General features: G+C 34.0%; 1 protein-coding gene across 7 annotated transcripts in view; it reads right to left on the reverse strand.

The window, feature by feature from the left end:
- Window positions 1-2,278: 2,278 nt before the first annotated feature.
- Window positions 2,279-27,045, reverse strand: part of CUL2 (cullin 2) — a 159,285-nt gene continuing 134,518 nt past the window's right edge. For all 7 annotated transcript variants that reach the window (XM_047065424.1, XM_047065423.1, XM_047065418.1 and 4 more), the window contains exons 10-21: window positions 25,908-26,032; window positions 24,283-24,390; window positions 23,283-23,342; window positions 22,463-22,591; window positions 22,267-22,353; window positions 21,122-21,274; window positions 20,783-20,860; window positions 15,547-15,613; window positions 9,498-9,700; window positions 7,656-7,757; window positions 6,209-6,325; window positions 2,279-5,184 (exon numbers count right to left, since the gene is read on the reverse strand). In XM_047065424.1, the coding sequence (XP_046921380.1) occupies window positions 5,053-5,184; window positions 6,209-6,325; window positions 7,656-7,757; window positions 9,498-9,700; window positions 15,547-15,613; window positions 20,783-20,860; window positions 21,122-21,274; window positions 22,267-22,353; window positions 22,463-22,591; window positions 23,283-23,342; window positions 24,283-24,390; window positions 25,908-26,032 (1,361 nt within the window). In that variant the 3' untranslated portion in view covers window positions 2,279-5,052. The remainder of the gene's footprint in view (window positions 5,185-6,208; window positions 6,326-7,655; window positions 7,758-9,497; window positions 9,701-15,546; window positions 15,614-20,782; window positions 20,861-21,121; window positions 21,275-22,266; window positions 22,354-22,462; window positions 22,592-23,282; window positions 23,343-24,282; window positions 24,391-25,907; window positions 26,033-27,045) is intronic.

Consider the following 27,045-nt stretch of genomic DNA (forward strand, 5'->3'; position numbering starts at 1 on the left):
GGGGCTCTCAGCAGATGACTGAGTGCTGTGCTAGGGGTAGTCTCACGAGCTACCTAACCCAGGCTGCTTATAAAGGTCATAGAAAGTTCTTCAAGGAAAGTATCAATCTGGCCAATCCCCTAACTTTACCTGCTCCCAGGATTGCTAACTTCAACACAAGCTATAATTCTTCGACTACTGTAACTATAAATAGTAAGCTACTAACAATGGAGAAAAAGAAAACAATAATAAATAAAAATAGAAAAGCCCTTTATGTTCTTTTCCACAAGTTGGTTCCCAAAAGTTCCTTCTTTTTTGCTGAAAAATGATATAGTTAAGCTTGTCAGAAGAATGCAACACAGATAGATCTCTCCCTCAAGGACAGTGTGTAACAAGTAGCTGACAAAGATTTCTGAATATAAGAAATAATCATATGGCAGATTAACTTTTGGCTCAATTTCTCTACTTCAATGTGTCCTTGCCTCAAAGTGGGATAACAAAGACCACCCACTTAAGCACAGAAAGACAAATCTTAGAACGTGTATAAACGACTATTCTCATGCTTTTCCATTCTTGTTTTTGTGATTCAAAATGTAATACATTTGTGTGGTAATAAATGTTTCTCTTTGATCACATTTAACCTGGACATTGTTAATTCATGGCACAGAGTCAAAGAAATGAGAATGGATCAAAAAGCCTCTAGGTAATAGTTTCTAAGATTCAGGAGAGGAGCACCTACGCAGTAGTTTCAGACCTGTATAGCCAACGGCCTGTTACATTAGGTTATCTCAAAAGCACATCAGATGCAAGGTGTTATAACCAAGCTCATTATGTTCCTCTTCGTCTTCCAAAGTTCTCCTAACTCACTGAATCAATAGGCCATCTTTGACTCACCCCTTTCCTCCCTCATTCACCCTATCCCAACCCATTAAGATGTGTTATCAAATTAACCCATTATTAAGATGTTAATTTTATCTACTTTATCACTCTGGAGATGGCCGCTGTCACCACCGTAACTGCTCACCTCACCAGTCTCCTAAGTATCCACACTATTTGCCATCAGCCCTCTAGAGTCTATTCTTCACATTAATGCAGGTTACCCGTTTTCCACTGTAATTTGCAAACAGGATTTTGAAATAGTTTGCAAACACCAAAGAACAAATTGAAATATGTACACTATAAAGCATAATGAAATGAATATTCATACACCTACCACCCAAGGAAAAAAAATATATATATGCACAAATGTAACTCCCCTGTGTAAAATCCACATCATTCATTCTGAGATGTTTTGATTCTTAGGTTGTAGCTGGTGCTTCTTACTTCAGGATCTTTGCTGTTACTGGTTAGAATATGCTCTCCCTGTCTCATTTCCTGCCCTTCTAACCTCTCTTATGCAACCCTTCTCAAAGTACCCGAGGCTTTCCTTCATAAGCATGTACACTTGAAATGGTGTATTTATGACTGTTACAAGTCTAAAAGTTCCATGTTGGCACAGACTATATCTTTTTTGCTTATCACTTCAGCAGTTGTACTCACATAATACCCTGGCACCAGTAAATGTTTGTTAGATGATGAAAGGTGAATTGGCTGAACTATGGATGGAGAGCAGGGGAAGGAAAAATCCTTAGAATTTCCTGTGTCGTATAGTCACTACATATAAAAATGACTTCTCCCCATCAGTGAATCCTACCTTTAATGAAGTCTAGCCCTTGAGGTTGTATGTCTCACATAAGGATTGCCTCACTTAATTGCTTCAGCTTTAGATATGCTTCATGAACTTCAACCAGTGGACCTCTCCATATTTTTCTACTCATTTAGCTACAGTCTATGTACAACTGCCCTTAGGCCTAGTATTTTAAAAGTTCATATATTTACTTTGACCTTGCTCAACTAAGAATGTGTACTAGGAACCAAAGATTAAGAGCTCAATAAATTGTCCACTGCTACTATAACTCAAAAAATTTTAACCGAACACAGGTTTGCATTAAGTATATGTATATTAAGGATATATATATACACTCGAAATAGATATTCTATAGCTGTACATGTGAAGGTAAAATATTAAATTCACAAGTACCTTCCGCCATGAATCAGCTATGAGCAAAGTTGTTTAACATGTATATTTAGATCTTAAATATCTTAAGAAACTGAAATATGAAGTGTTTAAAAAAAGTTTTTTTAATGTTTATTTTTGAGTGGGGGAGGGCAGAGAAAGAGAGAGAGACACAGAATCCAAAGCAGGCTCCAGGCTCTGAGCTGTCAGCACAGAGCCTGACACGGGGCTCAAACTTGTGAGATCATGCCCTGAGCTGAAGTCAGACACTCAACTGACTGAGCCACCCAGGCATCCCAAATATGAAGTGTTTATTCTCACAAATCACCTAGAAACAAATTTTTGCTCTGAAAAGTCAGGAAAAACTATTCTTTACGTATAAAATGAAGTTACTTCTATCTTACAGGCTATTATATATATATATATAGAGAGAGAGAGAGAGAGAGAAAGAGAAAGAGAGAGACTGTATTTATTAGGTCCACAATTTTGACTAGGATTTAAATTCAGGTTCTGCGGTCCCTGACAATGACTCCTGGAAAACTCTTCATTTGGTTTCCTCTTCTATGAGAGAGGAGCATTGCCTGGTTAACAGGATTATCGGAAGGTCAAACAAAATAACATATGAGGAAGCACCAGTCACAGTCTGTACTCAATAAAAGTTAAAAAAATTAACAGAACTTTATAGCATTGTAGCATATACAGGTTATAAAATCCTATAAAGGTAGTACGTTATAAATAAAGCAAAGCACAAACCCCAGAGTATATCTTTGTTTATATTAAAGCAAACGGTCATAAAATCTTAGACTAAACCCCTAGAATAAAACTACAGCAGCAATTAAAATCTGGTTTCAAAGAGAAGGACAGAACGTGAACAAAAGCAGCATGCTGTCTGGCTGGAAAATGTATCACTGACTCACACATTACCTCAGTATTAATAATAATTTTTTAAGAACTTCTGAAAGTTTTGCTCACATTATTTTTGTTTTCCAAGATAAAGCACAGAGAACCCTTTCCTCTCCTTCCGCTTCTTCCCCTTTTGTAGCTTTGACCTCCTCTGCCCACAAGCACTAGGTGCCGTACACAGGGCCTGTCAGGTTAGTGCTCTGAGCTGTGCGCTAGGCTCATAATGATTTCAAGTGCCTGACCTAACTTGACAAGACTGCAGCCTTCCCTTCATTCTCCTCAGCAGAAGGTCTGTGCTAGAATTCATTCTGAACGCTGCTCCCTCTTGGATGGTGACTTGGTTAAGTGTATCTGGCCTCTTCCTCCTCATGCGTGAGTATATCTTTAATGTTTCCTTTCTGGTAAAATGAGAAAAAGATGTGAAGAAAACTCTTGGCAGTCACTTCTGTAGACCTCAGCACAAGTATTTTGTCCATTTTTCAATATAATATATTTTCTTGACAATTTAGATACCAAGACTTAATTTAACATTTATAATATTTAAGAAAAAAGGAGTCAATTTGGAAACTTTATCAACAAGTTATCAAAACAAGGTTTGTTTTTTGACAGTGAATGTACAATATTGTATGGTTTGCCATTACTTCCTCTCTAGAAAGAAAGGTAAATGAGAGATACAGTTTATAAGTAAGTCGTTATAAGCTTAGATTTTTCCAACACTTAAAGAGACATGAGTCAGAAAAAGTGCAATCGAACAAACCAACTGCAGAAGCCATTTTTGCAACAAGACCACATATTAGATGATATTAAGTAATTATTTGTTAGGTGAAATAATGTCATTAAAGTTGTGTTTTTGTTGTTTTTAAAAAAGATCTTATCTGTCAGAGATACAAACTAAAGTACTGTAAGTAAAATGATTCACATGGGATACACTTTAAAATATTCCAGCTTATAGATGGGTAATAAATATAATAGACTGGAGTAGTCTAATACTGCTGTTAACATATATAATAAACAAAATAGTGGAATTTCATGTCTATAATAAGTGGCATCCGGTGTAATGCACCATACAGACAAAAAAAAAAGGTATTTAGGTTACGCATTGCTAAGCACACCTATGACTTATGAGAGTGAATTTAGTATCAAAATGTATAGGGGTGTAAGGGTAATACACAGGTAAGAGAATGGAAGGAATACACTGGTATCACAGGATCTCCTATAACTCAGAGAAAGGTAGAAGGAGAGGTAAGACAGCTGGGTATTTGTCTACATTAGAATTAATGTATTATGAAAATAAAAGACAACTTCTGGATGAGAAACGCTTTCTATCCAGACTTGAGGCCACCACATATTCTCCTCATCCTTTATTTCTGCGGTGTAAGCGTATCACCAGAAACTCTTGATAGAATTAAATCCTCAACATTCAAAATGCTCATATCCAATGTAGTTCCAGTCCATAAAAATAAAACATTCTTTATGTTGAATGCATTTTTATGCATTCAAGAACAATAATCTAGACATTTTTCATGTAGGACTTAAGTAGGAGTAAAAAGCGAGTTAAACCATTCAGATAAAAATGCAACTAAAGCTTCATTAGCTGCTTTGATGACTCATGAACATTTATATTTATACTATTATGTGTGATGCTTCATCCACATAAAAAAGGCATTCTATTTCTTTATTTTTTTTATTTGACAAGCAGCAATATCATGTTTGTCATTTTAATGTAGATACAATTATTAGGTTATCTGTCATATTACAATATTTAAGTTTTTTATTTTATGTCCTTTAAGATACATTAAAAAAAAAAAAACACATCAACTGCAAACGTGAAGGGGAGAAAAAGCATGGTACCCAACCAAATTTCCACATTTCAGCAATACTTCACTCATTCTTTTAATAAAGTTTTAAGAAATGTCATAATGACATGAGCTTGAAATATCTCTAGGCATTTTCTCTGACGCTCATGACGTGGCACTGGTGATGTTGTAAACAGCAGAAAAACAGGGGCTGCCAAATGACCAAATTATGGAGGCACAGGCCTGCTTTTTCCCACAGGAACACACCAAATGGTGATGGCAATGATCTTCTCACACCCACACTAGAGGAGAGCGACATCACGCTACGTAACTGTATTCATCTGCTGACGCTTGGCTGCGTTCGATGTACTGTTTGTCTATCAGAACTTCAATACACTTCTTAATCATGCTGATACTAGGATTAAACCTAGCTCTTGACTGGCTAATCACCTGTTGGAGAGAGACATTGATGTGTCAAACTACTACTAATCAGTCAGTTATAAATCATTACTAACTAATCGGCTATGACGTGCTTCCAATGCATTGAGTGAGGTTCCATCAAATAGACCTAATCCATATGGGAAAAGTATGCTTAAAGTAATTATGAATTATATTAATTAAACTGAATAAAATCATCCTAAATGCATGGGTATGATACATCAAACAAGTGAATGCCATGAACAGTATTAAACTGTTTTAGCTCAGAGGGCATTACACAAGGAGAGAGGGAACAATTTAAATCAATTTTGATGACAAAAAATTTTTATGTAAAATAGGGGAAAAGCCTAATGTTTATGTTGTGAAGGAATTAAAATGCAAAACACAGATATAGCAAAATCTAATAATTTTCACACATAACAAAATTAAACTATACACTAATCTATCTAAATACACGTACACATGCTCCAACTTCCATTTCACCCTTGCCAAACTTTCAAGTCCTTGCTGAACTAACACTTTCTCCAGAAACCTTCCCCCCAAATCCCCTAAGTCAATGCTTCCGTGTACATTCTCACAGTACTGTATCTCTTTCTCAGTGCATGTTAATGGAATTTTATATTTTTTGCTTGCATACTACTTCAGTCATGTATTTCTTCCCTATTAGACGGTCAGGAACCATATCTTGTGTTGCTCTGCACCGCATCCCTAATGACGTGCATAACACTCTATCACATGGTAGACACTCCTATATTTATGGAATGAATGAATACTTGATACAGTCAATTTCCTTCAATAACTGGACAGGAGGCTCAATATACTGGTGAACTTAGCTCTCTAAATCTAAGCCAAGGGAAATCTGAACTTAATACTGAAATTATAAGTGAGTACTGTTCTCGTTAAGTAATGAGACATTTCTTTATGCTATTTGGGAATCATATTATTTCTGTATCATGTTTACAAAGAAACATTCCTAATCCATACATTGATAATACCCTTTGCCCCAAAAAGCCTTGAGGACTTCCCCGCCTTTTACCTCTTGAATAAGGGCATTATGCCGAAGCACTTTTCGTGCTTTCATGATACGAACTATAGCAGCTTGGAGATACATTTTCCGGTCCTCATCTACAGCACTTCTAGTCTGCTCCATTTCCTGTTTCACAGGGGGGAAAAAAGAGCAAATGAGACACTAGTCACTGAACCTTTCATAACTCATTCTATCAATGAGTTTAAATAAATTTCCAATCAATACTGAGCATCAAATTATGTAGTTAACATGTGCCCATTACCACATAACCATTACCAATGGAATATCTACAGTGAGTTATTTATAATTTCTTGGGTTAAAGTTGGAAGGTTATTAAAAAAATTAACACTACTGTAAAATGTATTTAATGTAAATAAGCAATAAAGGAGAATTTAAATGATTTTCAGATTTTCAATAATTTTCAAATTTCTGTCCTGTTGTGGATTACAGACTATATACCACATATATGCTTTTAGATGCTTTAGTAACTGTGCATACTGGATCAGGCCTCAAGGAGAAGAGCTGTGAAAGATTCTATTTGGCTCAAGCAGAGAAGCAGGGAAGGATGGGCCACAAAGGGCCTATCTCCACACAGCTCAAGGAAACACAGTAGAGTGAGGCATAGAAGCAGGCAATGCCACAATAGGGCTCTCATAACAGCTTTTAACAGACAAAATACAACCCACATATTATAAATTATTATTCAATAGCCTAGAGAAAAATGAGATCTCAAACATTTTTGTGTTGAAATTTAGTCATAATTAACTAACATCTGTCTCCCATGGGGGAATAAGTTCTTGGAGAGGGCCCGACATCCTATCTTTTAACTGGACATGGGGCAGGATGTAAAGTTAGAAACATTTTCAACTTCTCTTTGAAAGAAACGTGTTATAAAGCTTTTCTTTATTTTACAAATGAAAAATGTGAGAGATTATATCACTAGTCAAGGTAGGAATTTTTGTGAAGAATGCAAAGCAATGCTCCACATTTTGTCTAAAAGCAAATGTGACAATACTACAATACCCTTTTCCTTAAATACCCATTATATTACTATTTTTATAGGGGCGCCTGGGTGGCTTGGTCGGTTGAGCGTCCGACTTCGGCTCAGGTCATGATCTCACGGTCCGTGAGTTCGAGCCCCGCGTCGGGCTCTGTGCTGACAGCTCAGAGCCTGGAGCCTGTTTCAGATTCTGTGTCTCCCTCTCTCTCTGCCCCTCCCCTGTTCATACTCTGTCTCTCTCTGTCTTAAAAATAAATAAATGTTATATTACTATTTTTATAATCTAAGATACTGGCAGCGGGTTTGTTTGTAAGGTTAGTAAATGCAGAGAATAAACCAGAAAAAAATGCATCACATTATTACTTTTGATGTGCAAAGTTTTGCATTCTCTCAGTTACACTTGTTAAGTCCAATGCTTAAATATTTCCAAGAGAAACAACATTAAAAAGCACTTACCTGTGGGGTGTCTTTCTGCATCGATGTAGTAATTTTAAATTTTGTTCTTTTACTGCTAAAGTTCATATTTAATGAAAATGAAGATTCTGCATCAATGTCTTCCTATAATTAAAAATAATTCATTCATATTTATCAAAATTAAAATCATTAAATAGGAGTTGCTGCAAATAATATGCCTTAAAATGAAATGGCCAAGCAAAGAAGACTCAACTCTCATCATTTTACATTACAAAGATTATTTAAGAGAAAAGTAACTGTCTTCTGTCAAAGAAAGCAAAAAACAATTCTTTTCTAGTTCTACACTTGAATTTTAATCTGTTAAACATTTAGAAATAAGCTATTTTATGGCCCAACTATTATGTATATTACCACTAGATAAAGGGTCAAAGCTCATTGGCTTAAACAGAATTTAACATTTTAATTTTTATGACCTACTGTCACCCCATTTTGAAAAAGTGAGCAACCAATGGTCTTGTGCTGCAGTAACAAAATATCGATGATAAATAACTGGACTACAGAAGCAACTGGTTTCCCGTGGCACACGTGACTCTGGCGTGGTTCTGATGAAGTTTACCCTCCAATTCATGTTTTATTCACTCTGCCAGAAGCAAGTGGCCTTTTCTCAAGTGAAAGTTGTCAAACCAATTTTTATAATCACAACTTCTCTATCAGGCTTAAGAAAGCCACTCATGTTCTATAGTGAGTTTTCTCCATCAGCAGGATCAAAAAGCACTTGGCAAATGAACCATCTTCAATAATAACCTAAGAAGTTCTGCTAAGGAATGGCATTCATAATTAAAATTTAATGTGCGAATAAGCAATCTGTATTTATTTTGAACACTCCTGGGCAGCAAAAATAATACATTTTAGAAAACTATACAACTTCTTAAGCACTTAATTTAGCTAAAAATTTATACTTAAATTTTTTTTTAAGTTTAAAAATTCATGCTTAAATTATAATTGCATTAATTAAAATCTTAATATTAAGAATATAATATTTCGTTAAGATTCTGAAGTCAGAAAAATTAATCATTTCTCAGTATTAAGAAAAGCTTTATCTGACTTTCAGAATACATGCTATTTAAAGCTGCTCAATCATAGGCTACAAAATATATCGGATTAAATGAACTGATGAGAGAAACTGTAGGCTATTAAGTTCACCAAAACAAAAATGAAACACAATTTATGAGAATTTTTTCTTATAGGCACAATTTGAAATAGGACACTTAACTCATATCTGCTTTTTAAACACGATTTAAGTGTCTAAAATATACTGTAACGACAACAAAAACTTGTTATTAGGAAAAAAAGCTATAAAGAAAAGAAGTAGATTACTGGCTTGCTCTTCTTGTGACAGATATTACAAATATATGGTGGTTATTAGTTGAGTCCTGGAATGAGGGAACAGGAGAGTGAGAGCATTTGGGATGGTTACACAAACTAAATATGCACACAAATAAACATCAATAGATGGTCATTTCCTATTACAGAATCATGTAATTAAATATCAACTAAACACATGGAAAAAAAAACAAACAGAAAGATTTACAATATGCTACTGTTTTTAACCTCAATTAACCAGTATCTACTCAGTGGCAATTCTTACACAATTTTCAGGAAACTGTCACAGTGTAGGACAAATAAAATCAAACTGTAAAGGGCACACAACTTCTCTGTGACTGCACAAGCTCACAGCTGTAAGGAGTCTACAGTAATGCAGCTGGCTCTGCACTCAAGTGTGTTCCAAAGTACAAAGGACATCGCCAATTATAACCTTACTTGAAAAACTGCAAACATCTCATGAAAAAGCTGTAATGTTTATAATGCTTAAATTCCCCATACCTTTTCTGAATCATGGTTAATCATTTTCACATCAAGTAATGATTTGATTGTTTTTGTCAGTTCCTTTTCATTCATTTGAGTGCTGTCTTGAAGCTCTTTATAGCTGACAGTTTCACTGTTGTTAAAGGCAAGAAGAACTGCCATTTGGTATGTTGTAACCATGGCTACATATGGTTTGCCCAAATAGTTCATTTTAACTTCACCTACAATTAAAACAAAATTGTGACAATAAACTGATCATCAAAGAAACATTTCAAAATTACTTGAGTGTTTATTTCAGCTACTTTCTCCTGAAAGAATGAGCCAAGGACTTATTAAATTGTTATAAAGCCATTCTTGCCAGCAATGTAATCATTTTGTTTGTTTGGGGGGTGGAGGGAGGGCTGTTAGTTTTGAGTAGGCAGTATAAATCACAATTAAACTAAAATACCTCTACCAGTAGGTAACAATGTCTCTAAAAGTTAATAGGAAAGCTAAGACTTAGGCATGAAAAAAAGCAGTAAGAGGAGGTGAGGGTAGGAGGAGAAATAGACAAAAGGAGAGAATGACAGCCTGCTACCAGTAACTGCCTCAGGGGTGTCTATCTGGCAAGGTTCAAGCACACAGGGAGGTCTACAAGCACACGGGAGATGCTTCTCCTGTGGCTCTAACCTGCAGTTTCTGCCAAAATTTAACAATGCTATTTTGTCTCATAAACAAACATTTTTCTTCTCAGTAACTTTCTAGGGGCAAACAAATGGGAGAAGAGACAAAAAGATACATTATTTTGATGAAATATTTGATAGAATAAACAAGTTCTAGATACTACACTACTCTGGAAAGCTATAAAGGATACAGTGGGTTTAGGCTCACTGAAGTTCTGCAACACCCCAGGGAGGCAGTGCACTGAAAAGTTTATAATAAACTGTATGACAAACATGTATGCACTCTATAACATGTAAAGTTAACGCAGGTCAACCAACAATTTCCTTTAGGACATAAAGCATAAAGCTGTGGTTTAGTGGCTGTATTTCTCTCTGTCTCTTACACACCCTGAATTATTCGACTATTAATGGATTATAAACTAAACCATTAAAAGATCTGGTTTTAAAGCTCTACATTATACTCAAGGAGGCTATATTTCACATGAACTTACCCCAGAGGCTACATTCTCCCTGTGAGTGGTAATTAGGATCTCTGATCAAGATGTTGTGCTTATTTATTCATTATGTAATTAAAAAATTTAAAGGATATCAAGTCAATTCTGCCACTGATTATCATGCAGATGCCTATTCCAATTTTTATTGTGCTTCAACCTATTTCAAAAATAACTGTTATTCAGATATTTAGAAACACCTAAAGAAAAATATGCCTTATCTCTGAATTTTCATGAAAGGAGGGCTTAACAGAGTTTAAGTAAAAAGTTAACATTAGGAGTGTCCTGCCAACAATCAGTACCAAAAATACTTTAAGGACTCTCACCTCAACATTTAAGTTTGGGAAATATGGTGAGAAGTAAGATATCACATAAACTGTACATAATTTGTATAATGACTGTTTCAATCATATGTCAGAAACAAGTACGAAGTAATGCATCAAACACGCAGATGATGAAGTGGGACCTCAGGCGACACTTTATGGATGCTATAACACGTTGCCATGGGTTTGGACACAGAATGCATCTCCTGCCACACCAAGCAGTCTTTCATCACCACCAGAACCCAAGGAACATTAAGAGACAATGCAAGGAAAGGGTCAATGTAAATAAAGGGTCAATGTAGCATTTATTATTAAGTTCATTCTGCAACATTTAATAAGAGGAAAACTAGTTTTGTAATACTTTTTTTTTTCCCCTGCTATTTTTTAGTTGTCAGCATTAGGGGCACATGGGCCTCTTGCCACCTTTTCAGTACCACTGAAAAGTACCACAGTACTCATTAGCTCACAGAAGAAAAAAAAATGGGAAAAGCGTAGAGGGAATATGTGGGGCAGGGTAGGAAATCCCAAATTTGGACGATTCATTTAACTACTGCCATAAACAGAAACAGAAGATACAAACGAGGTCATTTTACCTACAGAACAGGCTGGCAAACTTGATGAAACTTCAAACTAGAACAAAACATTCTGATATGCACATACTTTGAAAAAATAAGCCAACCATAACTCAAGAGGTATTTACAACTACAAGAAGTTAACGAGTGGGCAGAACTCTCTTAATAGTTTCATCCAAGTTACTTTCCCATTACCTGTCGGCTCCTTAGTCTCTAAGGGAAAGCTTTTCTTTACAGAAGAATGTCAGCTACTAAATGCTGAATGAGTGATAGAGTATTGCCAATTTGCAATCAGTAATGAAATAACTGATTCAAGCCATGATCATCCGTGGGTGCCAAAACCATTAGATAGAGCTGTTCCTGAAAAAGGGTATTCATATGGGACCTAGGTATCTCCCCTCAGATCACCTGTTAATTGAAAAGGGAAAAGAGTATCTTTACAATGAAGCTATCTGGTGGTCACCACCTTAACCAGGTGTCCAACATTAGAGTCTCTAATAGTGGGATAACCTGATATTATATGCCTTCTGGTGCATTATGAAGTATATAGAGCTGCCTAAGAAGTATTCTCGCCGACAATATAATTTGAATAGAATCAAACTTTTGAACCTAATTTCAGAAATACTAATTTACAGAAAGTATAGGGAATAGAAAACAAATCAAATACATCACAATAATGTGACAAATCCAAAACACTGTCTGGTCTTTTCAAAAAAGTATATCAAGAGGGCTAAAGGGGGTTAAGGAAGAGGTGGTAGGGAAAGGAAGTAGGAAGACACAATAAACAAATGCAATCAGTGACCTCTGATTACATTAAAACAGGCATTAAGGTCTCTTTGGGGACAACCAAGGAAATCTAAATATGGACTGGACATTAGGTAATATTAAAATCCCTCACAATTTTAACTGTCAAAGTATTTGAAATCAATAATGAAAGAGAATTCAGTCAAGGATAGGATCATTATTACCTTTTAAGGTATGTGCAATATGGTGGGATTTTGATTTTGGCAAATTTGCCAGATTAGATTTTGGCAAATAATCAATACTTATATGACTTATAGTTCATTAATTGCTTATATAATCTAATTATATGTATTATTTATGTATTATCTACATAGCTATGTATTAACCAATGAAGTGTTACTTCCCTTGAATTTATTTCTCAACTTATCTCTCAGCAGCTGACTTGGGATTCCTATAAAATCTTGATGTGCCATAAATAAAATTTATTTATATCCAGTGTAAGTTTCTAGGTTCTGTATTTGTCATTTCTTCATCCAGTTGTTCTCTCAGAATAATTCTACCCAATGTCCTAGTCATAAATCCAATGGAATTTTTATCTTTCTCTCATTCAGTATCTCTGTCACACCTGATAGCATAGATTGCTTACTTCTTAAAATTCTTACCTCTGTTGGTAATATGCTCTCAACATTCTTCTTTGCCTATCTTGGCTAAGTCCTATTCATCCTTGAAAACCAAGTTTAGATGTTATTTACTCAGACGGTTTCCTTCACCAGGAGCTATTTGCTACCACCAATCTATGGGAAACTAAAACCCTGGGCTCACCTATTACAACATTCAAAACATTTACCATAATTATTTACTTGTCTATCCTCCCATTAGATGTGAGCTTTTTGAGGGCTGAGGCTCTGTATTTTACCTGTACTTGGCATACAGAAGTACTTGGGACAAAGATGTTCTCTGGGTTATAAATGAATTTTTCAAAGTGAAGGATGAAGGAATAGGCTCAGAGAAGTTAAGTAATTTGCTCAAGGTTATAGACTTAATAGGCTAATAACCTGACATCTCCTGATTCTAAGTTTCTCCAAACATCACTTTATACCCCATCTCCAACCATTTGTAAAGACTCTTGGATTACAATACAAATAATACCTGGAATAATGTACAAATGGATTAGGAAAGAATAATTTTGATTATATGTAAAGGTATGAGTAATAGGGGTTCTCAAGAAACAAAACTCTTAGTCTAGAATGAGAGCCAATGTTTTAAAGGAGCCCTGGAACCTTATGACAAATGTGGGAACCACAGAACAAGCATCTTAATGATAGATGGTGTTTGACAACTTTTGCTAATGAGTAAATGAATAAATGAGAAACAAAACCAAAATAAAATTTTACCCAATAGTTTCACTGATAGATCACAGGTATTTTCAGTGCTTTCAGTGATTCAAAACAAAAACGAATTTACAAGGTTAACAATATCTTTTCCAAGGAATAAACTATTTGACTCTAATGAAGACACATATACACAACATTGAAACAAGACAAAAACAAACAAATGAGCTCCAAAAATCTGGTTATCATGGACCAGCTTTGGAATTCTGTATGTTCAAAAACAGAAAAGGAATGTTGTTCTCTTTCCTATCTAGGTGTCATCAGTAACAGTTTTCAGGTCAAATTCCAAGAGCAAAAACTATGTCGTTTTTTTCTTTATTTCTATTACAGTTAAGTTGCTGAACACCAAAAAAGTGAGCCCCTCATTAAAATACTTTAGGAGGTTGATTACTGCTGAGGTAATGAGAAAAACAAAGAGAGTTTAAACTCACCAAGACAGATATTCATGGATATCAAAAATAAATTAAATTCAAGTACATTAAGATATATTAGTTCTTTTAGTTATCTAAAACACTGGTTGAGCATGTTTTTTCTTAAAACCCATTATATTTACTAAATGAGAATAGAAAAAATTCATAACAGATGTAAAATTAAAGGTCAAGTACAAATTGACCACTTATTAAATATCATTTCTGGGGCGCCTGGGTGGCTCAGTCAGTTAAGCATCTGACTTCGGCTCAGGTCATGATCTCGTGGTTTGTGAGTTTTGAGTCCTGCTTCAGGCTCTGTGCTGACAGCTTGGAGCCTGGAACCTGCTTCGGATTCTGTGTCTCCCTCTCTCTCTGCCCCTCCCCTACTCACGCTCAGCCTCTTTCAAAAATAACATTAAAAAAAATTTTTTTTTAATCATTTATTTCACAAACTGCTGAAAAAATGTAAATGCCCAACTTGTTCAATAAAGTTAAACTTGTGTAAGTATGTTTTATCGTGTACTGATTATGTACTAATATGTATTACTAACAATGAGACATCATATTCCAAATATAAATTAGTCAAATAAATGGTAAGAGAAATTTTTCTTAAGTGAGTGAATAGAATTTTCTAATAAAGGTTATGGCACCTGATTGATCAAATTTTCTTATACCATTTCTAAGAGATACACCCTTAACAGAGATACCTTTTCCTTCTTATAGAAAGAGAAAGTTGACTCAATGAACTTTTCAAAGCAGAGCTTTAGCAAAAGTAGAGAAATTTTTGAGTGTTTGCTTTGGCTAACATCTTCAGGCAACTCAGAGCAACTGCACACAGTCTACAGTCATTCAGTTATGAATCCTACTGTCAAATAAGTGGACCCTACTGTTCCAGAAAGAAGCAAAGGACCAGATTCTGACTTAACTTTTCTAAAATTGAAAACTACTGGAAATTAATTGGGACACTCTGGAAAAAGTATTTACTATTGCAGTTCACTACAGCACCAAAAAGAAAAATCAAATGCTTGGATCTCCTTATGATCCTATAATGTTTAATGAAATTTCTGAGGACATTTGACATATTTAGAGAAAATAGGTTTTTTTTAAGAGTATCTGACCTGTCAAGTCTTGGTTTCTAAATAAAATTTCTACTGTCTATATAAAGTGGTTTGTTACAGAAATGTAAGAAACCATTATAAAATTCAGACATTTTCTTACCAAGCAGTAATAAAAACAGCATAATTTTATACTTATACTATTAAAAAGTGCTGCACTTGAACTTCATTATTAGTTGCTTTAATGATAACCAGCAAGGCAAATAGAGGAAAAGAGGTTAAAAACTATCATTAGAAAAAAATAAAACAAAAAAAACACAAAACTATCATTAAGCTGTAAGAAATCTCTTGCATTAAATTATTAACATAATTATATCAGGTAAATTTCACTACACTAGATATAATTAAATGCATTTTACCTGTACAGAGATAATGTAACCATGTAAGTTTCCTTCCACTAAAATGCTGGCTGTAAAATAATTCAAACTGTAGAAAAAGAAAAAAATCAAGTTAATTTCAGCTACTATAACATAACTACCTAGCTATTACTACATTGAAAAAGTAAAAAAAATGTTCATGTTAGAAAAGACATTATAACCCATCTGGTATACTTACTCATTGTATAGATGAGAAAACATATCCATGGCAAGTCCCTGACCAAGATCTTAAATTATTAGTCCAGCTCTTTTCACTTACAACTTTGTCCAGGATTCTCTCCACTAAACCACAGCCCTGTACAGTTGACTATTTGTATAAATTCAGAAATGACATAGTCAATGATTCATTTTGAGTTTGGAATGATAGCCATTTGGACTTTACAAATACAAACTACAGACCAAAAACATCATCATATATTTCCAATATGAAAATGGAAATCATACCTTCATTTCTAATCTCCTATTTGCCAACATATATACCCTTGCTAAAGTGACAGGTTGATTAATATTTCTGTGGTTACCTATAAGGTGACATCTACAATTTAACTTTACATCCAGTCAAACACAAATACAAACAAAGTTTCAAGGTACTCATCTTTGTATCTTCTTTTGTTGATATTATTATAAAAAAAATTAACATTCTATTATTGTAGCTTTGAAAATTAAAAAACATCTTCCTTGAACTGAATGTATAATTGTAGGACATCAATCCAAAAAGTACCTTTTAAAGAGCCAGTACATAATTTATAGTGAGAAAACAATGCTGAAATGTAAAAAAAAACAAACCTCAATTTCATTATAACACTAAAAAATAAATGCATCATGTCACAATTCAGAATTATGGACATACTTTCAGCCATGATGTGCCACAGGTAATAGTTACACCTAAAGCTTTCATCTGTATATCAAACTTAACCTTTTATATTCCCAAAACAAAGTTTCAATAAAGCAATCACCAATGTTTGACCTGCCAGCTGCATACTTTCATTCTTTACAGCAGAAGTTTATAGCTGTCAGCCAAGAGAATTAGTGAATTCTTTTCAGCAGTTTATTCCAAGTTTGCCTGGTCCTGGGAAGCTAAAACTTGTTCAGCACGCTTTCCCTCCAATAGCATGATAAATAGGAAATGCCTGGCACCTAAAATACTTAAGATTTTCTGCTTGGTTCTAATCTAGACAAAGAGAAAAGTCAAAATAATGTCATCAAAGAATCCTAGAAGCGGGCTTTGACTAATCATCTCCAGGGGTGTCAATAAATTCAATTACTACTACATAACTCATAATTTTATGATGAATAATTTACAATGAATTTGTGGACAAAAGCAAAATAAAACATTTTGAAATCAAGAAAATCAAACTTTAAAATGCTCTTTATAAATTATTTAAGTGCAAAACTAGCTCCAGGATGAATATTCCAAGCTCTGAAGGCACATGCCTTGCCTCTTTATACTCCTAGATCTATCAGTCAAGTTTTATTGATAATGATATAGATACATCAACAGAAAACATTCTTTTACCTTAACTTTAAAATCTGATTATAAAGATTTTCATTTCTGTAAATCATCAAGAAAAGTCTCAGTTCCAAATGGAAATGTTATAATATTCATCTGGTATTCAAAGATAAAAGCTATAAAACTTTGCTTCATTATATCATTAAACAATTATGTTACCAAAGTTTAGTAGTAAAAAATATGTCTTGCCTCAACTTCTAATTTTAAAATAAGTAACAGGCTAGGACAGCATCTTTTAAATGCCGTTTGAGGGTATTAATTAGAACTCAAGAGGCCTTAAAAATGAATAATTCCTATTCACTTCTAATAGAGAGCTGAATTAATACAGATTACTTTATATTTCTTCAGTATTATTCAGATTTCTGGACCACGTACAAAGGAAATATAACAAGATTTAATGGTCTAATATGCAAAAATAAATTATCTTTTATTGTTTTAGTTTTTTAACGTTTATTTATTTTTGAGACAGAGAGAGACAGAGCATGAACAGGGGAGGGTCAGAGAGAGAGGGAGACACAGAATCTGAAACAGACTCCAGGCTCTGAGCAGTCAGCACAGAGCCCGACGCGGGGCTTGAACTCACGGATCGCGAGATCATGACCTGAGCTGAAGTCAGACGCTTAACTGACTGAGCCACCCAGGCACCCCAAAAATAAATTATTTTTAATTAAAGTTTAATTTCTATAGTTTTAAGATTCGCATGTGTAAAATGAAAGTAAATTTTTTGTAAAATAACTACATATTTTAAGATGTAAAATATAGAAAAGATCACTAAGGCAAGATGAATTATTTACATGTAAAAATGTACACTGTTAAGTACACAGATGGATTTTCATTCCTATGTAACTGAACCCTTGGATTTACTAGGAAAAAAATAGGAGGACAAACTCCCTCTACTGGTAATTAGCGAAAATCCAAATGGAGAGGACAATATTCTTGGAATCATAAATAGTTAGAAAAAAAAACCCGCTGTTTATAAGTGAGGAAAGTGAAACCTGATAAAAGTTATACATTAATAAAGGCTGAAGGGTTTAAAAACCTGATGTTGGAAAATGATTATTTCAAGAGGAGAGAAAAAAAACAACATAAAGTTAAAAGGAAACTATTTGTGGCAGCACTTGTTCTCTGCCTTAATTGTGATTCAAAAACTTGGGCCCTTAAGAAGTAAGTTTTAATACTGTCAAAGATGAGAGGTTAATTTTCTTCCACTTGCCAGATCACAAATACATCAAAATGCCTTACCAGGCTACCCAACCCCTACTCCTAGCTTGCATCTATCCTTTTTGCAAAATCTGTACTAACCTGGGCTCATACTATGCCCACCCAAATGAATGTTTTTCTTCATGTAGTTTCTAAGATGGTCGTGCCACCATGCCTTTCTAAGGAAGATGCAAGAAGTCCCTAAGTTCAACTCCTATTTTGAAAGCCTACCTTATGCCTAGTATCTTGAAATCTACCTGGTTGGTTACACTACTCTAACTCTGCTATTACCATTACTACTATAACTGTTACTTCTTCTATATTAGCTACCATTTATTGAGTACTTATTATACACCAGGCTAAGTGCTTTACATGATCTCATTTTATCTTTGTATCAGCACTCTGAGGTAGTCCTCTTATCAGTTAAAATATTAGAAAGTTATGTGCCCAAAGTCACAGAGCATACATAGTAAATAGCAGGATAGGAATATAAAATAAAAAACTATGATTCCAAAGCCTGTACTGTTATTTTATTTATAATGCTTATTTTGAAAGAAACAAAAAACATACTTACTTTAAAACATGACTCAAAATATCCATTACATATATCTCTAGGGAATAGTGTAATGAAATACCATTTTCATTTTTAACTTCATAACGTATGCATAACCCACTGGTTCATGAACAACCTCAAGTTAGTGTCCAAATAAGGGACTATAAACAATAATGAAGATTTCTCTAGAAAAAAATGCTACCCAAACTTCTAATCAGTCAAGAAATAAGAAACCTCTTTTGGTGAGTTAGTAAATCAAAAAGGGTTAGCTGCAAGAGAAATGAAAACATGTCCACTAAAAAACTTGTACACGAATGTTCACAGCAGCATTATGCATATATTAAAAAGGCGGAAACCACCCAAATGTCCATCAACTGATGAGTGGACACATATGTGGTACATCCATACAAGAGAATATTATTTGGCAATAAAAAGGAATTAACTACTGATACATGTTACAACATGGGATGAACCCTGACATTATGCTGAGTGAATGAAGTCAGTCACAAATGATATGACTCTGTATGAGATGTCCAGAATAGGCAAATCTATAGAGAAAGAAAGTAGACTGCTTCGGGATGAGTGGAGTGGTGAAGGGAGTTAAGGAAAAATGAGGAATGACTACAAATGGGTAGGGGGTTTTGGAGGGGCGATTTTGGGGTAATAAAAATGTTTTAAAATGGATTGTGTGATGGTTGCACAACTGTGAATATACTAAAAACCACTGAAATTGTACATGTTAAATGGGTGAATTGTATAGTGCTATGGTTTGAACATCTGTGTCCGTCCCAAATTCCTATGCTAAAATCCTAATGCCCAATGTGGTGGTATTAGGAGATGAGGCCTCTGGGAGGTGCTTGGATCATAAGTATGGAACCCTCAGGAACAGGATTAGTGCTAACAGAAGAGAGACCTCACAGAGCTCCTTAGTGCCTTCTACCATGTGAGGACACAAGAAGTCCGTGGCCTGAACATGGCTCTCACCCAATCACGCCGGCACCCTGTTCTTAGGTTTCCAGCATCCAGAACTGTGAGAAATAAATTTCTGTTGTTTATAAGCCACCCAGGCTGTGGTCTTTTGTTAGTTAGAGCAGCCTGAACAGGCTAAGACATATGTTATACGAATTATAGCTCAATAAAGCTGTAAAGATACAGTCTCTACAGTCTTTTTAAAAGCTTTTTGGTAAGCATTGTAAGGTTTATTTACAGTTGCACTTAAAGCATTTTTTCTAGGTTATTTCACATTCCATATATTTACCTAAATCACAGTCCAGAAATAAAAATAACTATCACAGGGGATAAATGTGGAGGCTCAAAAATGGCTCCAAAACTGAATGAAAAATTAGAAAATGATCATTTTAAGTATTGTGTTCTAAGCTGTCTTCTAATATCAAAATTTCTGTAACTTAAAACTGCTTAAGAGCAGATAACAGATTTAATAAAAATGAGACACACTTGACAAAGAACTGGATGACACACTTAGCATTTTAGTTTTTTTTTTAGTTTATTTACCTTGAGAGAGCAAGAGAGAGACAGAGAGACAGAGAGACAGAGAAAATGAGAAGAGGAGGGGCAGAAAGAGAGGGAGAGAGAGAATTCCAATCAGGCTCTGTGCTGTTAGTGCAGAGCCTGACATGGGGCTCAGTCTCACTAACCTTGAGATCATGACCTAAGCCAAAATTAAGAGTCTGACTTGGCCACCCTGGCAACCCCTTAGCATTTAGCCAACTTAGTATTTAACTGACTGAGCAACCAAGGCACTGCCTTAGCATTTTAGTTTTAATATTAGGAACCACAATAATTTACATTTTTCCTACAAGGCAGACTAACTATAATTTGTGAATATACTTTTATATCACATGAGCCCCCAAGGCTTTGTAAAAATATTTAAATATAACGTGAAGACAATTATTAAAATTTCTTTGGTCTTCTAATATTATTTTCTGCAAACTTACCATCTGTACACTTTTTTCCAATTCCTGGGGAATTGCAAATGTAGATGAAGGAGCCTGAGTAAGAGGCCATGCACCAGCCTACAAGGAAAAAAGTTAAACAAATAAATATCTAACTTAAAAGTAAATATTTTTAAAATGATTTAAGCAACTAAAGCCCCCTTTTTTTTAATCTCCCTTAAAATGTTGGTAAAGCCCATCAACATTTCTATCATGACATATTTCATTCCAAATCAATATAACATGTAACTTTAGAAGATAGCATCCACTGACTGAAAGAAATGTATTCAGGCATCCATTATTAATCCTTTGTATCAGAGTTTTTGAAATGGTTAGTCATACCTGTAGAACATATATTTGAAAACTAATTCCCAAATCTATTACTGTGTCTTGATTTTTGATAAAATTGTTGAACTTATTGTTGAGATCAGCACTGACACTCATATCTGTATACATCCGATGAAGCTTGCTGGTAAACTCATAACCACAGGCTTGCTGTAAAAGAAACAGTTTTTAAAAATAAAAATAAAAAACCACATTGATTATTAAAAGAATGTGATAGGTCTACAGTCAAACATCCTGCTTGTATATTTACACCAGAGGCCTATATTATTCATAATCTAAAGCAGCTATTCAAAACAAAACCTTTCAAAAAAATTTTTCTGTTTAAATGCAGAATAAATGAGAACACATATTTATGAAACAATAAATTTCCCTTTTAAACAAAAACTTTTCTATAAATTCATATATCCTATTTCAACACTACAAAATGTCCACTATATGTAAGACACCTTTTAAGGTTTATATATAGTATCAAACACACATGAAAGATGACTGGGAATATTTGAGCCAGTAGTCAATTTAAAAAGGAGGGTATTTAGACATATTTTTAATGCCATCTATTGAAATCTACCTCTTTGAAATTATTTAAAACTCTGTCATCACCAGGCCAGAAAATTTGGATCTCTAGTCTTGGGATACAAAACGCTTTGTGTTAACATCATTTTTAAAATTTAAAAAGTTATTGATATATTTAAAAAGGACCACATATTATATTCTGTGTCTACTATATAGGAAAATGATCAACTACTGAATAACGCAGGATAAGAACCAGCTACTACTTATCTCATCAGTCCATAAGCTAAAATGATGTAGAAATATTTACAAAGGAAAAATGAAATTCAACTGTACTCCAAAACTTGTACTTAAAAGAATAATTTCGGTGTATTCATTTATAAGTAATACAAGTCTTTTGTAAAATTAACACTGTTTATATCTTGTGGATAATTTTATATCAATATATAGAGAGGGATTTTGTCCTTTCAATGCAGAATTTGCATATCCCACCACACAAATATACATTCTACATTTTAACCGATTACCTATTGATGAAAGATTTCGTTACTACATATAATGCTGCAAATAAATATATTTATGTGCTAGTGGAATAATTTTTAGGGCATTATTAGATCACAGGCTTAAATTACCTTTAATTTATTGATCATGGCTTCTTCAGAATCCATAGACATAGATAACCCGTGAATTAAACGTTTCGCCAGCATTCTTGCGTAGAACTACATTAAAAAATTTTTTTAAAGATTACTTCCTTTCTGATGATTTAAAGTTCAAAACTAAATCAAAGCAGACTGAAACACAAATATAACTTCCTTATTTACAACTTACCTTTTGAAAAACATCTTTATCATCGATATACTTGAAAACAGTGATGAAGCTCGTGAGTTTGTCTTCTACTTCATTCTCAGTCATCCCCTTCGCTGACTTCTTTAGTAAGTTGTCACAGTACTTGGCAAGCTGAAGTAGAAATTGACAGTAAATTTTAGAAAGGGCCCTTCTGTACATATCATGCCTCAAAGGAGGCAAGGTGGCAAAAATACAAAATAAGATCAATGGACAGGGTCTCTGGCATCCTAAAGCTTTTATTTTAAAAACATGAACGTGACCTTAAAATATAGGTCTTAAGGTAAAAACCAAAACAATAACAAAAACAAAAACACGTAGAAACAACCCCAAAATCTAATCAACATGTAGTGACCAATAAAGCATTGATACAAATAATGTAAGTTTCAAAAGAACACCTAGATGAGTTTTGAGAGGCTCTGTAATTTATTATGTTAAATAAGTACTTTTCTTTTAGGCTATCAAAAACTTACTATCAATTTTTTTTTAGAGTTCAGATAAAAAAAATCCCTAATGCAAATTATTTCAAAGCAAACGTATTTTAAACCCCAAACGTAAAATGGAATATTTTCTCCTTCAGTTATTCCTTAAAAACAAAAAAGGCTTCAGCATATGGCCAATTGCATTCCTTAAATAAATGCCAAATTATACACAATGTATATAATCACTTTTATTTTTAATAATTTAATTTCATCTATTTTTCTGAAAGAGACTACAAAAGCAAATTAATTTGATGTTCTCCTCAGTTTTCTTTTTCTAATACTGATTTTCCGTAAGATTATTTTTAAGCAATCATCAAACTTACCAGTTCAGGTGCTTTGCAAACAGACTTGGGTTCTCTGTAATTTACAACTGATGTAAGGGCCTACGTAAGAAAACAGACCAATAATTAGTCCCCAGGAATAGGGGAAAAGTGCAGATGGTTCAACAGAGAATGTTATTATCTGTAAATCCAAAAATTAGTGCCTCACACAAAACATGGCATTCTGATGGTAGTGTTCTTGTTTTCATATTTAACACAGGGTAAATTTCTCTAACTCTATTCCTCATGGTAACTACATAAAAATTATATATATTGTTCCTACTGAAAATATTCTCTATAACTCATTATTGCTATTTGAACACAGATAAAATAAGACTACATTTTAAAAAATCTTACAATAGCTATGTAAGCAAATTTTCCTTTAAGGTATACTAAAATCCAAAAGTTCGTAAAACGTATTTATTTTTCTTTCAAATATCATTGTTATTTCAAATATTTCAAATATAGTAGCCTAAGTATTATATTTAAAGGAAAAATCACTACTAAAGAATATTAAAATTACACATGCATTTTTGAAGATACTAGTTTATTAAAAATTTCCCCTATATTGCATACTCATGGGAAATTCAATTCCCATATAATTCAAACATTTGATTTAACCACTCAGTTATTAACCTAAAAGTTTTATTTTGGGGCGCCTGGGTGGCTCTGTCGGTTGAGCGTCTGACTTTGGCTCAGGTCATGATCTTGCAGTCCGTGAGTTCAAGCCCCGCAATGGGCTTGTTGCTGTCACCTGTCAGTGCAAAACCCTGTTTGGATCCTCTGTTCCCTCCTCTCTCTGCCCCTCCCCTGTTTGTTCTTTTTCTCTCAAAAAATAAATAAAAAACATTAAAAAAGAAAAAGAAAAAGAAAAAAAGTTATATTTCAATTTTGACTTTGTCTAGATTAGAAGTCATACACATAATCAGTTAGAAGCTCAAATTCTGAAACTGCCTAAAGAATAGTGATTAAATAGAATTATATATACAGATTAAAAAGTTACCTTATCCAATGCACTCATAAAGTGCTGATCACCATTTAAAACAGTGTTGATTAGTTGAACAAATTTACCATGTACTTCCAAAACTGACTCCACAAATAGTGTTGGCATCTACAAATATGAAATACAAAGTACAAAATCACATTTTAAGAAGGATAAAATTAGGCTCACTAAAGAATTGCTTCATTACGTGTAAAGTTTTTCCCAAGCAAATTAATGTTATATACACATTATATATCTAGTATCTAGATATCTAGATAACTAGATATCTAGATATATATCTATATATAGACCCTCAAAAATGTTTTTAACTAAGATGGCTTTAAAAATCTAAAACTTTGGTATGGAAATTAGCTTGTCATTCAACATCATTGAAATGCAGGACTCTAGTTCTTCTGCCAGAAAAACCGACTAAAAACACTTCTGTGTTGGAATACTGTATCTTAAGGGTAACAAGATACAGCCTCTCAACTACCAGGCCTATCACTTTCATAGAGGATTATATAAACAAAAACTGCCTTCAAAGCTACTGAAGGCTGAGAGGGAAAGGAGAGTTAAAAAGCCAGAATCTGTGAAAACAGAGACCCCTGGAACTAAGCAGTACAATTCCCTACATCTCAGAGGGAAGAAGTATCTAGCAGTGCAAAAGTGAGTTTTTTATCTTAATGGAGGGAACTATGTCAGCTAAAATTATTTGGGTCTACTACAAATGTATTCTCTTACACTTCCACCCCCTTGTCCTTGACACCAATCTCTGCCTCTTTGCCTAGTACCATTTAACACCCAGAATCTAAAAAATATAGATTAATAAACCTAGGCTTTACAAAAATGGAAAACTTATTAGTGTGGCAAAACCATTACTGTGGTAGGAAATAAAAATCACTGGAGTGATGAGCATTTAATAAATGTTCCTAAACAATGATATCCATATAGAGATTACTGCAAATGAAGAGCCAAAAGCTCTACTTCAGGAAGAGAAAGAAGTTACATTTCATGTCATGTCTATCTTATTTGTCAAGCCATCACTAGTGATAACAAAGGCGGTGATCCAAAAAGATTTGATGATACGAACACATATTGAGAAGAAAGACACCTTGTTGTAAACAGTCATTTGACTGACAAGGAACTCTTCAGAAAGATGGGTGTTAGGAACATGAGGATACTGCGGGATATTCTGGGTAGTAAGCATATATTTAGGGAAGATTGTTTTAATTTAAATTTGCTTCCTGGACTACCAAATTCAGAGCATTTATAAAGAAAGCAAATTGTAATTTGCCTATACTGCCTTTGATAGATACCATTACTACTATAACTATTAATGCCAGTTACATAGAAACACAATCATTTACAAACAGCAAACATATTTTTCTGTGAGAAGTTAATTAACAATTGCTAAATGAACACATCAGTATAACTAAGAAGCCTATCTCATTCAATGACTTTCTAATAATATGGTAATTCCAAAATAAGGACAACAAACTATAGGTTTAAAACATATTTTAATAAATATGTTTCATTTGTTATCATGGTAGGACTCTTCTGCCATTGTTTAAAATAGTGAAGTCAAAAGAAAAACTCCATGATATTCTGATTAAGAGAAAAACATCCCAGCTCCTTATATAACTCACATTTTCCTGAGTAAGATTACTGGTTGCTCTAAGGCCCTCATCATGGATATGATTTTGCAGCTCCTGAATCATATGAGGTAAACCAGTAGACACAGCACGAAGTAAGACATACATATTTGCCATGTCTGAAGAGAAAAAGAAAATTTGATTATTAAATTTCCAAAGAGTTCAAATAATACTTTAATGCAATAGGTAATATATGGTTCAAAATGCAGAGTTACAAGAGAATGCAGAGAAAGTCCCCCACACCCATCTCCAACCATCCAGTCCTCCTTTCCCACAGGAAAGGAATACTGTAGTTAATACCTTTTCAAAGATGTTTCGTGCACATTCAAACAAATACATATAGTCTTTCCTCTGCATCTTTTTACACGAAAAGTGTAGCCCGTTTTATGTATTATTTGCAATTGTATAACACACTATTTTAACTTAAGAGATCTTTTTATATCATTACACAGTGTATTTCACATATTTTATAACTGCATAGCACCACATTATATGGCTATATTACAAATGCTTACAAATTTATGAAAATTTGGTTGTTTCCAATCTCTTGCTATTACAACATTACAATTACTAAACTTGTATATTAGCAAGCATATCTGTAGTATAAATCCCTGAAAGTGGGATTGTTATGTCAAAGCTTCATCCTCTAAACAGATCCTTATAACACAGCTCCCAACAGCAGGAAGTTCCCTTGCCAACAATGTTATCAAATGTTTTGATCTTTCCCACTGAGAGGTGAAAATGATGTCTCCGTGCAGTATTTTTAAACTTTTTATTGAAATATAACACACGCATAAAAAGTGTGCAAACATGTATCTAAATGAATTGTCATAAGTGAACACATAAACACCCACGTGACCACCCTGGGTAAGAAACAGACATTTCCTACACCTACAAGTTTCCTGCACGCCTCCTCCCAATCACTACTCCTCTTGCTCTTCCTCAAAGGCAATCACTGTCATGACTACCAACCCACAGATTAGTTTTGCTTGTTTTGATTTATAAAAATGGAATCATACAATTCCTTCATGTTTGGTTACTTTGGTTCAACATATTTATAAGGTTGATCTACATTTTGTATGGTAGCTGTAATCTGTCCATTTTCACTCCTCTATAATATTTCACTGTATGA

The sequence above is a fragment of the Lynx rufus genome, unplaced genomic scaffold (genome assembly GCF_022079265.1).
Source record: "Lynx rufus isolate CCGP_SWC_20201006 ecotype Redwood Valley unplaced genomic scaffold, mLynRuf1.p SCAF_7, whole genome shotgun sequence".
Classification (NCBI taxonomy): domain Eukaryota; kingdom Metazoa; phylum Chordata; class Mammalia; order Carnivora; family Felidae; genus Lynx; species Lynx rufus.